Genomic DNA, 13279 nt, shown 5'->3' on the forward strand with positions numbered 1-13279 from the left:
AAAAAAAAGAAATTGCCAGGAAATTCAGAACTTATCATTTCAACAGAAACAGTTACAGAAAAAAAGGTAGCTGTGGAAAATAAAAAGAAAATGCAATCTTGAGACGTTCCAGTTGCTTTTAAAAAAGAGGTTTTTACAGAACATTAACTATAAAATCACTTTTGACAAAATTGCCTGTCAGATCTTTCAGTCTTTGCTCAGCTAAAACTCCCTGCAGATTTCAGCGGGGAGTTTTGGCTGATAAAGGTGATAAATCTGTGCCCTAAATACTGTTTCCTAGCCTTTGAGAGCCTCTCAAACTTATTATTTTCCTGTACCTTCCAAAACTATATCTTCCAAAAACTTAAAGATGACATTATATCCACTACATACTCATATATTCATGTATCCAGAGATGTATGCCACTAAGTGACAGACATGCATTTTCTATTAAGAAATTATATTGCTGATATTAAGAAATTATTTTGCTGAATGCAAAATTTTCCAATTTCAAAATTCTACTGCATTTACTAGTTAAAATAAACACTTTAAATACTACTGGGTTTTCCCTTTTTTTTTTTTTTTACTTTTCCTTTTGGGAGGGGGGAATAAAATGCAATTCAAAACAGTCAAGAATTATTTAAGACTTCTGCATGAAGTGCTGAACCTGTTACACTGTTTGGGTTAAGATTGATAATATATAGGTGTTGCTAGACAATACTAGACTAATCTTAATGGTAAATGCTTCTGTAAAAACTATCGCTTTGTGTTACAAAAATATCACAGAAGATAATATGATTCACCACAGAAAAAAGAGCATACTGGCAGCAGGTATACTAAAGCATATGTTGACAATCCCAAAGACTCCCAAAGTGAATTAAGTGGAAAAGCAGGCTTCCAAACCACATTTTCGGTGTGCACTCCAGCTCTCAAAAAGTGAAAGCACGCAGGGTACAGACCAGCAAAGCATCCAACATCCAACACTTGCCTCTCTCCTGAGTCTTTCTGAACTAAGACAACTCAAACAAATCCTTATTTACATTACAGATTTGCATTTTAAAAGTCGGGGAGACAGATTCTCTGGTCCTTGCTCAGAATCTGTGGAGTGCCCTGGTTGGTAGTACCAACCATGCAGAGAGAGACGTAGTTTCTCCAAAGACTTTCACTGGGAACATTTTCCATTGTTTATTTCCAAACATTGGCAGGCCAGGTAACAGTTGTGTGTTGTTGTTGTTGTTATGATTACAATTATGATTATTATTACAACTACTACTTCCAATATTGCTACTAAGTGATTGCAAGGGAGGATTGATCCTTAAAGAAGCTGATAACTGTGCAGCTCCCCTTCCAGCTTTTATCTATATATTGGTATTCTTTTGTTTAAGGAGAGCTCTCTCTAAACAACCCTCATACAAAAGGTTTCAGTAATTAGTGATGGATTCAGGCAATATAGCCATTCAAATATGGCTGTCCTCTGATCTAGATCAAACACCAGAAAGCTAATAATTTCAGACACACTAAGCCCAAATGTGAACATCTACAACCAAAACAGGTATTATTTTATGCGTTGGAAGACAGTCTCATGATCTCCATGAATCAAAGGTAGTATGTATAACAAGTAAGCTTTCCAAAGCAACCTTAACTACTGGCGCCCACTACCAGGACGTTATCAATATGGACCTGTTCAGAAATTCAAGAAAATAAACAGGCTAGTGTACTTGCTCTCAAACTCGAAGAAACAGTGGTTTTCATTTGAAATATAATTTGTGAAAAACTACACGAGGAAAGCAGCAGTATGGTTATTTCTTGGATAATCAGTGCTCAGCTCTGCTCTCAATGAAATAAATGGTCAGTTTTGCGCTGTCTCAGGGGGACCTGGCTCCTGCCTATACTAGCTGGAACCTACAGCTCTGTTTTGCATTTCTCCTTCCCTCAACTCCCATACTTTAAAAATAGTGAGACTACTTTTCATATGACTGATCCAAGTTCATTCACTTCATCATCAATCTGCCTTGAAATAGTTAAGGACTCCTTTAGAAAAATATTTCAAATAATGCCAAAGGGCTGCTAGGGGTTTTCTTCCCTCCAGTTCAACCGCAAACAAGATATACTACGAATCTCATTGCAGTACTTTCCATTTCGGATAAATTATTCTGGCTTTTAAAAAAAACCCACAAATCTCTCTCAAAGCCCCACTTCCTTGGACAGGCAGGCAAGCGGGTGACACAAATGGCATGAAAGTAAATGCTGCTTTGCCACAGGTGATTGTACCTTCCTGCACAGCACGCTGAGACTACTAAGATGCTTCACAGAATGACAGCCTGTGGTCCCAATCCAACAAGTCCTACTCAAAGGAGTAGCCTTTACTCACATCTGAAACAGTGCTGAATTTAATAGGGTTGAAAAAGTACAAACTCGCCATGCAAACAAACGCTTCCAAGGGTAAAACAAGAAAGACTAAAAATAACAACTGATAAATATTTTGCAACATATATCTGTACTGAACAAAAGGGCATTGCCTCTGTATTTCACAAATGCAATTTCTAACATCCCTTTCAGTAGTACATACTGATATGAAAGCACTAAGGCACTGTATTTGTTTTTGCTTTTGAAGTGTAAGTCCTCACTGAATTCAACAGAGAGTAAAGCTTAAAAGCATTCTACATGAAAGGCTGGTTTTGATTCTTTGTTAAAACTCAGTCACTTTATGAATGACAGAAATCTATACCAAAATTTAATCACTAATTCAGAATATTAAAAATGCTAAAGGTTAAAAATATTAAGCTACAAATTAACTTTGGTTTTATAATCACAGAATATGTCTATTACAGGAAAATATAGAATTTTTCCACATTTATTTATGCTTTATAGCTTGTTTTCACTTTCTGATGTATTACAAAGTGATCGAATTTGTTAGGTAGTGAAGAACTTAACCTCTTTCCTTTAAATTTTCCTGAAGAGAAATAATAATTTTTTGTTATTACAGTGAGGATGTGATACAGTAAAAATTTTCAAGGACTTTGGCAGAATTAAATGAGCACTTGCTTAGTCTTACAGATATGAGTTGAATTTTGCATTTCTTAGTTACACAAAAGGTGTTGAATAGGAGTTTTGTCAAGCAGTCAGGATCTCAGCCACTAATAACCTCTTGGTTATTTTCTTTTTCTCATTAGTAGTCTAACAGCTAACAGACTAATCTGAAGCTGCTATGGGATGCAAGATGAATTACAGCACATCAAGCTTCCCCTGTGAAAACAGGTGAAAAATCTCAGGCAGTATCTCTCAGCTGGTACCCGAGGCAAGCTCCCGAGCAGGTACCAGCCCACGGAGCCACGGTGGCTCCAGCAGCGCTGACACTTTGCACTACCGAGGTCTGGCCCTAAAATTAGCCCACAGAAATTCAAATAGAGGCATTTTGAGAAAGGCACTTTGGGGTGGTGATACCTGAAGCCATTCAGGTGCTCTGGTGACTCAGTGAGGGGGGTACAAGGAGTTGATGTCAGGAGGCTTTGCTCTGTGCCTCTAAGTGTACCCTCCCAACACTTTTCAGGCAGGAGCAAGGAGGATGGTGCTGGCCTGCTTCCTCAGTGCCCAAGGAGAAGGGAGATGGCTCAAAGGGTGCCATGGCTCCTTTAGTCACCATTGGGAAATGTGCAGAGCTGAGAAAAAATAGTCCCTTCAAATGTGTATCCAACAACTTCTGATTACACGCACAGAGGATTTGTAAACCTGACTTTAGGCTTTAGTAGTTCTGAATTTTTATTGCCGGCATAGATCTTTCTCCTCTGTGTGAGATGTGAAGGGAAAATATAATGAATGGGTGCTTCAAAAATGTTGCTATCTACTTTTGTGAAACAGACTGAAATTAAGCATCACATGCTAGTCAGGTTAAGTCTTAAAAAGTGTGCTGCTTATTAAATGCCCCCTTTCTTAGGACTAACAGCTTCCAGTCTGGAAAAAGCCCCAACCAAATACTGTGTTTAATTTTTGCTCCAGAATCTTTTCATTTTAAGTCCCATCTTAAATCAGTTCTAGTTACACACAAGTAAATTAATTGAAAGGAGACTTTTGAATTATATTAAATAAGGACTGTTACAATAAAATTATCTCTGATTATTCAGTATTTTGTTTTTCTGTTACTCTGTGTCATGGAATCCTCAAATTACGTGTGATTTACTTGGCTAAAATCAAGTAAGAGAATCAACGTTTCGTTAGGCTTCTACATATTTTAAATTGCTGATACTTTCCTGAAGCATTCAAACAAATAGGAATCCAACAGATGTGTGAGTGAAATATTTTCTGAAGCTTCTTTTTAGACTATATACAATAACACAAAAGAAAGCATGAAAGAGTGTTGTATGAATTACTATTTTTTTCTACATTCAGAGCTCTATAACAGAGAGTTAATTAATATTTTCTATATGTAGTAATTTCTTTCAGGAAAATAAAAACTCTGAGAAGCAGTGTAGAAACTGTGAAGAAGTTTCAGAAAAAATGCATATGTTAGCATCAGCTGAAGCTAAAATGTCTGCTGACTATAAAGACAGATGCATAAAATGCTCTCACACACAAATCCAATAATCATTTCAAAGTGCAATTCACAGCATTTTGTATATTTAAACAAGCATTATTATAAGCAAAAGTCTGAGCCTAGTGCATTGATACGGGACAATTATTTACTATTCCTATCATCAGAATGCTTATTTTTCCCCAAGCACAGATTAAATAAAGTAACAACATCTACTAAAAAAAAACGCAAAAAAACCCCAAAAAAACAAAAAAAAAAAAAAAAACAAAAAAAAAAACCAAAAAAAACCCAAAAAACCCCCCATAAATTTATTTAAATATTACATATTAATTTGGAAACAGTAGCCTTGTAGCAGCATATTGATTCTGGAGAAGAACAGTACTACTTTTTCCTTAGCTCTATCATCTCTTACAATTGACGGAGCTGTTAAAGAAAGTTTTCTTAAATTGATAGAACACGTTTATTTTCTTGCAAATTAATTCTTTTTAACTCTTTATGATAGCTTTGAATCCCATAAAGAAAGATGAATTATCACATACTGAGCCCAAGCTGTGAAACAGGAGGAGACAAATAGAGACCCCTACTGTGTTTAACAATGTAGAAGAAATTCCAGACTCAAAAGAAAAATTTTCTGTCCTTTTTCTCAGCCCACAAAAGCTGTTAGTATGGATTTGAACAGTGGAGGGCACTCTTGCTATGCAAAACCCTGTGCTGACCTGGCACACTCGGTTTGATCTATTCAGTAGCCTGAATCTCAGAATTTGTTGAGTAACAGCCACCTGTGGCACAGGCACTAACTGTACTCTGGTTTAAGCATTTGCAGTTTCTAATCTGTGCAGCGAAGCACTTCGCTATACCAAACACTGGGTCTTTCTCTGTGGACGCAGATGTGGAACAGATGAAAGCTTCACACATTGTTTGTAATATCTGTGCAAGATATCATATTAAATAAGACCTGTGCTATGTTTTTCATAAGTCATATGAACAGCTACTCAGTTGGCTGTTATGGCATAGGTACAATAATTTCAGGTTGGGCAGAATTCGTGTACAAATAATGCGGGTGTCTGTGGAATTTAAGTTTATTTGGAATGCATCAAAGTTTTATTGGGAATCCTAAAAAAAAAAGTAAAATCGAGGTAAATGCTTCTAACATAGCTGACATGAAAAAAAATTGAAAAAACAAACAAATTAAACTAGAAGAAATAGGGACATTCTGCATCTGATTCATAGACACTCTGCATCGCTTTCCTTGGAAAGTGCATAATTAACTACATTTTAAACTACACAATTCTTAACACCCTGCGTGAATTAATGAAGCCAGTCACTTTTTGAACAAGCATGGAAAGGAGGACAAATTTAGTTTTGGAGGCATACAAAACAAGGAGCTGATGTGAAGACCAAATCCTGCGTCTCCTAAGTATCTCAAAACTGAACTTACGCTTTCTGGGCTCCTTTGAGTAAAATTGCTCACAACCAGGAGTACTTGAAAGAGCAAACCTGGCGTAGTTCAATGCCAATTGTGCAGCTCAGTCATTTTGGTCTTTCACCATTCCATAAGCTGCAGTATTGCCCAGGATAGCAAAGCCATAATGATCTAGACAAACCCTTTGGCTTTCACCATTTCCAGCTTTGGGGTCATTAGTGCATCAACAAATTCATAAATGAAAGCTATCGAATAGCACCAGGAGAAGAGGTCTCCTGAAACACTGAATGACGAGTCGGTTTTGATTATCTGGAACAAAAATACAGCAGCACCTGCAGGGTTAATTAAGCAGCTCAAGATGCTGGGCTTCACAAAAGAAAACCTTTTTCCTACTTTAAGGACTGTAAACACTTGTGCTGAACTAGATGGGCATTTGATAAGCTGTACAGCACGTAGCAAACTCCGAGGGATCTCTAGTTAACACTCAAATTCAGTGTTAACACTTAACAGAACAGTGGTAAGCCGTGCTGCCAAGGTCAACTGCACAGATGTACTAATTGTATTATGAGCTTGACATCTAGTGGCCACCCCTGGCAGGGCAAAGCAGGCAAAGGTTAAATCAGCAAGCCTTGTCAAAGCACTTCTAACTACCCACCCTCAGGGAGAGGAGACCTAGGGAAGCTTTCTGGCGCTCCGCGATCCCACCTTCTGGCCGGCATTCCCGGCGGAGCTCCCGCGGCCGCCCGCGGTGCGCTCCAGCCGCGGCGCGATCCACCTGCGCCCGGCCCGGCCCGCAGGGGCTCAGCAGCCTGCCCGAGCCCAGCGTGTGCCGCTCTCCCCGGCTCCCAAGTTTGGAAACATCTTCGGTGTTTCTTTTGCAACCTGTGGTAGCTTTCAGATTTCTGGGGGGGGAGTGGTGAAACTGGGGCTGCGGGGGGAGGAACGCGCCAGTGTCAGAAAGCGACAATAGCGTTTCAGGAGGGCTTTTTGTAAAGATTTAGCTTACACTATAATAATAAATACCAGTCAAGTATGCTCACTTTTTGCACCCTAAATATAGCAAGGAAATAATAAAGCCCCCGCTCTTTAATCCTCTATCTCTTCACATTTTGGCTCAAAATAAACAGATTTTTCAAATGTGTTACATTATGGTTTTCTATCAGCCTTACAAACATCTGTCTTTCTGGCTTTCATAGTTTTGAAAGGTATTTTCTTGATAAGAAGAAAAGTTCTCTAGGTCTAACAGCACTATAACTGAACCAGCTCCTAAAAGTAAATTTTGGCCTAAATTTCCTTTTTTGAATTAATGGAGAACCTTCACTACATTCTGTGGGAAATTTTAAGAGTGCAAAGGAAAAAGGATTTACATTGATATATAAAATTCAATATTAATGTTTTGCTAGAACTAGATTTACTAGAGCTTCCTCTGGAAAAAAAAATGAAGGCAACTCTTATTTTACAAATACAATATAATAAAATAAATTATTTTTATATGCTTTATTGCAGAAACTGTGTCAGTACTTAACTATTTTAATGTCATGCCTGACCTGGTTTATTATCAGCAAAAGTGATTGACTCATGCCCTGGCTGCTGGATAGTCAACAGATATGCTTGTCTATGTTTGGCAGACAAGAAATCAAATAAAGGAGAGATATCAGGAAAATTTTTCCAGCACTCAGACTATTTTTCAAATGGCACTAATACTCTTTATTAATTAATTTATTTTTACACTTTTTCTCATGCCACATGTTTTTTGAATTGTAGCTTTTCCTCTGTCTTGGGCAAGGAAAAGTAATTTTCAACAGCTAAATGCATGCATATTAATAACTTAATTACACAGAATTTAAACAAACACCTATCAAAATTTCCTTCCTCTCACTCTGAAAAAAGTGTCTGAATGTCTGCCTCAGGAGATGGTAAGACTTCAATACCAGCATCACTAAGTAAAATGTGACCCAGTTTTGTCTACTTCCATTGTTATACACACATCAACAAATTGGCCAATTGCTGTAGTTTCCTTATTATTCCAAATATTTTTCTATGGCAAACACAATTCAGGGTAGAGTATTTTAAAAATTACACAAACACAGATGTTACATAGTTTGAACGTGAAGTCTCTACTGTAATGGCAAAAGTATTTATATAAAGATTCAATTACCGTTTTTAATCAAAGGGACAATTTATAGCCATACTAATTTGGCCTTTATTTTTCAAAACAAAAAGCCTTCTCTTACACTTGCCTCAGAACAAACATTTACAAAAATCACATAAGTCTTATGTTTGCTGACGGCTGCTTGTGACTTCTCAAGTTTGAAATGCAACAGTGTCTAAGCAATAGAGAATATCTCAATTTCACACGGAGGAATGTCCCCCCAAAATTTGTTTTAACCTTCCCTATGTATGCAGATGGAGTGACCACACTTGCATGAGGCTGGCTGCCACATACTGAACTGTGTCTTTGCTGTAGCTGAGCCTGGGTGTCTGTGTACATACTCCGGAAGAATACTAAGTGCTGTCACCAAACTGCCCAAAACTGCGCAGCCCATTCCCACTTTACCAAGATGAAACAGATCAATTAGTTTAGACTATGCTGTATGTATTGAAAAGTGGGAGAAAAAAGAGGTAAAATATTTTTAAAAATGACTGAAAAAAGCACATTAGAAAACTCTTTTTACACAGCTCACTACAAGGTATCCTTTCCACCTCAGGCAAAACAATAATACATCTTTGCCAGAAACTTCACATGAAGAAGTCCAAAGCACCATTTGTCATCACTCTGACCAGAACCTCACTTGCACACTCTAAGAATCACTGTTCAGCATCAAAGAAACCAATTCAAAAACCCAAAAAAACCAACCAAAATAAATTTTAAAAAAAGCAAAAGCCCCACAAACAAAATACTTTCTATTACCCTTACCTTAAAAATACAAATTCTATATCTATGGTTTAATTTTAAAATTAAATGGACTTGAAGAATGTTTATTGTATCTACAATTCTGATTCATTTGTAATCTGTTGAATTAGGCAAGTGTATTAGAAATGTAATTCCAGCTATTACAATGCATTACATTTACTGAGAAACTGAGATTATTGTATTCTACAGGCAGTCATCTGAGTTCTGCTGCTGCTGTTTATAAATTATTTCCAGCAGATCTTCTCATTTGGCAACCTCAAATTGTGGGGGTTTAAACACGTATTTTTGTTCACTCTTCTACATTGCAATTATTCAAGAAATATATCACCATCAGCTGCTTGTTAACATTTCTTTTCAAAATTATTTAAAATATATTTTTAGCATTTTACTTTTGATTAACAATTTCAAATGATTTCAAGTGTATATCTGTACTTGATGACATACTAATTGTCTTCAGATTTCCAACAGTTTCTCACCACCATGATAATGTCCTTTTTGAATGCAGTCTTGTTATGCTGTAGCCCAAGCTGGCTATAAAATTATTTGTTTAGATTCTAAAACTTTTGTGATAACATTAGCATGAAAATCCTGCTGTGACCAGTCAACTTAAAACCTGGCCTAATATTTGTCTTCCGTCCTGCTCCCCAACTTCCATGTTTGTCTCTGTTGCTATGAATGTCCCTTCACTGTGAGGATTGTATTTATGGGACATTAATTTTTAAATGCTTCATTTATACAAATTCTATTTTGAGGTGAGATTAAACATTATTTCATTAAATTAATACTAAGCTTCATTTGCTTACTTTTGCATTAACTCTTTTGGAGACAAGGAGCAAAATGAGCAAAAAGGCTACACATATGAAATAATACTGCTTAAACAGTTTGCTTTCTTAAAATGACAAAAATTCTTGCACTGTGTGAACTATTTTTGGCCTGTTGCAAAATATACTCAGGAACTGTAGCAATATCTTGATCACAGCTGTGAACAGAAACGAAGAACACTGACTTGACAAGAAGTGTTTTAATTCACGAGATTTGGAACTCTCATTATATCTGGCCTATAAAATTGCTTTCAAGTATGGCAATCGTTAGGCTTTCCAATATAATGTGTAAATGATTTACATTACACTAATGTGAGCTAGATAGCCCTCTGCTCCTGTAGCTTGTCTCCACCTTGTTCCCATTTCTCAAATGAAAGTGCAAACCCAACTTTAGCTTGTTAATTGTTAGCCATCAAGGGTTTTACTCTAGTAATTAAAATATGTTTTAATAGAAGGAAACATAGTACATTTTGATAACAGCTTTCTAGGGCTGAAAAGTATTTTTACATTGTTGCATTTTAGGGCTGCTGTGAAAGCCGATTTTGTGCTATTCAGGGACCACAATAATAACGCTTTAAAATTCCTCACTGGGATGCAATGTAGTCCTTTTGATGGAAAGACTGTCTTTCTCATTCGGCAGAAATAAATCCATTCATTTGATCATGTAGTCATTGAGGGCAATACAAAACAAACCAAGTGTGAGAAATTCTATGTGATGAAGTAAACAAAACAAAACCCCCCCAAAAAGGGGAAAAAAAACCCCATTTCCATGACAAAAAGATTCTTTGTCCTTAATCTACCCACCATATGCAAGCGTTTCTTTTTAGCATATCTCTTGTTCTAATCTCGGGTGACATGGCTACATAGATAAGATTCACAAAACAAAACAAAAACCTAGTTTAACAATTTTTTTCAATTTATTAACTCACCAGGAGTGTCATAATGAAGTAGTGGGATTTTATTTTCCTGTATTGAAATGGATTCAGAGCATGTAAAAGTTTATAATGCCAATGATAAATTCTTGGACCTAGAGCCCAGCCCAACAGAGATGGGCTCAACAAATCTTGCTTTCATAATAAAATACAAATTATTATCTGCCTGTCTATATTAATTTATTTTACACGACCACAATTTCCTAAGGAAAAAAAAAATTGAAAATGCACAGCTTTGCTCCTCCACTGTGACGGAAGGAAGCATTTCTCTGTGCGCCTGTTATTGTCAACACCCAAGTGGGTTTTCCTGGAGCAGTGGCTGAACCCCCTTAGCAGCTTTGGACAGTGTGGGACTTGCTCCCTGCCTCCCCAAACACCCTGGGAAGGAGTGGGAGGCTTAACAATTTCCCAGTCTGACAGATGTTTTAACCTTATGAAGTGGATTCACGCTGCCTTAAGCTTCAGGGCTGTAAAGTTCAGATACAATAGTCAAATCCTCCTCAAGCTTCAACTTTGCTGCCTTTCTCTCCCCACACACGCAACTTAAGAGTAATTATAGTTTTAAAGCAGGAGAAGGACTTTTTTGTTTTCCTTTTCTAAGGGGGGAGAGAGAGACAGGAGATAATATAGTGGAGCAAGGGGCCTACACAGAAAGCAGAAAACATTTGGGATCCCGCTTGGTTATGCAAGAAACTAAGAAATCAGTGGGCTCTATGTAAAGCGGAAAAGAAAAACTTTCAAGTGGAAGCTCTCAACTTAGTATAGGAGAAGAGAGCATGGGCTGTAGTGTGCCTTTACACACTGCAGTGCCAAGGACTACTAAGGAAATTAAAATTAATTTTAAAAATAAAATAAAAAAAGAAAGAAAAAGAAAACTCTGCAGCCCTATTCCCTAAAAGAAAATTACGGCAAAGTGGAAATAAAGCAGGATTACAGTCCAAATCTCTCCAGCTTTGGACACTTGTTCACTAGCAGCCTGGCAGCCCAGATGCATAAAAGCAAGTGTGCGTGTGCCTGCGTGTGGGGAGGAAGCGAGGAATGGCGGATGGGCGAGAAAATAACCCTTTCCCACTGCTTACAACCGGCGCGACAGGGGCTGGTGGCGGTGGTGGCACGCCGTGTCACCTACCACTGATAATAATTACAGTCGCAGCAGAGCCAGGAGGCGAAGGGGGGAAGACAGCGCAGGGGGAAGGCTAAAAGCTGCTGTTGAATCCTCTCGAAAATAATGAAACCAACTCCTCTGGCCCCGCGCACCCGAGCGGCCCTGCCCGCTCCTACCATGGTCCCCTCCGGTCCCCCGGGACCAGCGGGGGGAGCGCCCGGGGCAGCCCTCGCAGCCTGGGCGGGCGACCCGGGGCCACGGGGGCATCCCCAGGCAGCGGCCGCCGCGGGGCTGCCCCGGAGCCCGGCAGCCCACGGCCCGCGGGACCTGCCTCGGCCCCGGGCAGGGCACCCCGGCCCCGGCCGCCCCAACTTTCCTGCCGCCGGTGGGGCGAGCGGAACGTGGCTCCTGTCCGCTCCGAGCCTCCGCCGGGAGGGAGCAGGAGGGGGGGAAAAGGGGATACCCAATAACGCAGAGAGAAGGAGCGCAGCGGAGAGGAGGAGGAGGAGGCAGGCTCTGCTCCGGGGCGCCCGTTCCTGCAGCTGCTCCAGCCCGGGTGAGTGGGGAGGGAGGGCCGAGCCCCGCCGCCGAGCCCAGCCGCGATCAAAGCGCTGGGAAGGCCGGGAGGTTGCTGCTGGGAGGGCTGCTTAGGCAGGGGGTGGGCTGCAGAAACTTGGCTAAACTGCGAACTTCTCAGTTCCGCTCCCTCTTCCCCCGGCTGCTCTAATTCCCATTCTCCCGCTGCAGAGTAATTGCGCTCCCATGTTCACCATCACCATAAATTCACCTATCTCCATCCGAAAGACACTCACAAAAAGAGAGAGAGAGAAGGAGGCGACGGGAGCCCTTACCGTGCTCAGAAACTACCTCTGCTTGCAGCTCTTCGTCCGATTTGAGATGCTGGGGTTTCGCCTGCTTTCGACGAGACATGCTGCTAACTGAGCCGTCTTGACTCTGCTTTTTGCAGAGGCATCAGCGACGTGGAGGTGGCAAGGAGGGGGGAAGGAATTGGGAACGAAGGAAGGGGGTTTGGGGACTGCAAATAACTGTTCACAAATAAAAGTCGAGTTGCAAAACAAACCAAACAACAGAAAAGGCAACCAACACCCCGGGAAAAAAAAAAAAAAAAAAAAAAAGGCAAGGCTAACCAGCCAGCCAAACTGGGAGTGAGTGAGTGAGTGCGCGGGTGAGCGGGTGAACGAGCGGGGGATGAGCCGGGCGGGGTGTGCGCGGGGCGGCGGGGAGTGCGCGGGGCGGCGGGCTGGGGCGGCTGCGCGCAGCGCGCATGGGGCTCAGTAATTATGATTGTGAATAATGCATGGCGATTAATGGTGCTGGGGGCGAGCGCGGATTGGCGCGGCTCCAGCGGACTCAGGCTGCATATGTAAATGAAGGACGGGGCTCCGCAATTAGCCGCTTCGCTCCGCCAAATGATGCGTCTCCCCGGCACCGGCAGCGCCGCCTGCGAGAGGCACCGACCGCGTCGGTGGCGGCGGCAGCGGCAGCAGCGAAGCACACACGCACCACGCAGGAGGGAATCTGTTTTGCACACACTTTACACAACATATGTGCAAGGT

At 40.4% G+C, this 13279-nt stretch overlaps 1 protein-coding gene across 2 annotated transcripts in view; it reads right to left on the bottom strand.

Moving 5' to 3' along the window:
* The window catches only part of SALL3 (spalt like transcription factor 3), a 21974-nt gene extending 9150 nt beyond the window's left edge, over window positions 1-12824 (bottom strand). For both annotated transcript variants that reach the window (XM_064422504.1, XM_064422503.1), the window contains exon 1: window positions 12554-12824. In XM_064422504.1, coding sequence (XP_064278574.1) covers window positions 12554-12632 — 79 coding nt within the window. In that variant the 5' untranslated portion in view covers window positions 12633-12824. The remainder of the gene's footprint in view (window positions 1-12553) is intronic.
* Between the last annotated feature and the right edge of the window lie 455 nt (window positions 12825-13279).

Source organism: Passer domesticus, chromosome 1, assembly GCF_036417665.1.
Source record: "Passer domesticus isolate bPasDom1 chromosome 1, bPasDom1.hap1, whole genome shotgun sequence".
Taxonomy (NCBI): Eukaryota; Metazoa; Chordata; class Aves; order Passeriformes; family Passeridae; genus Passer; species Passer domesticus.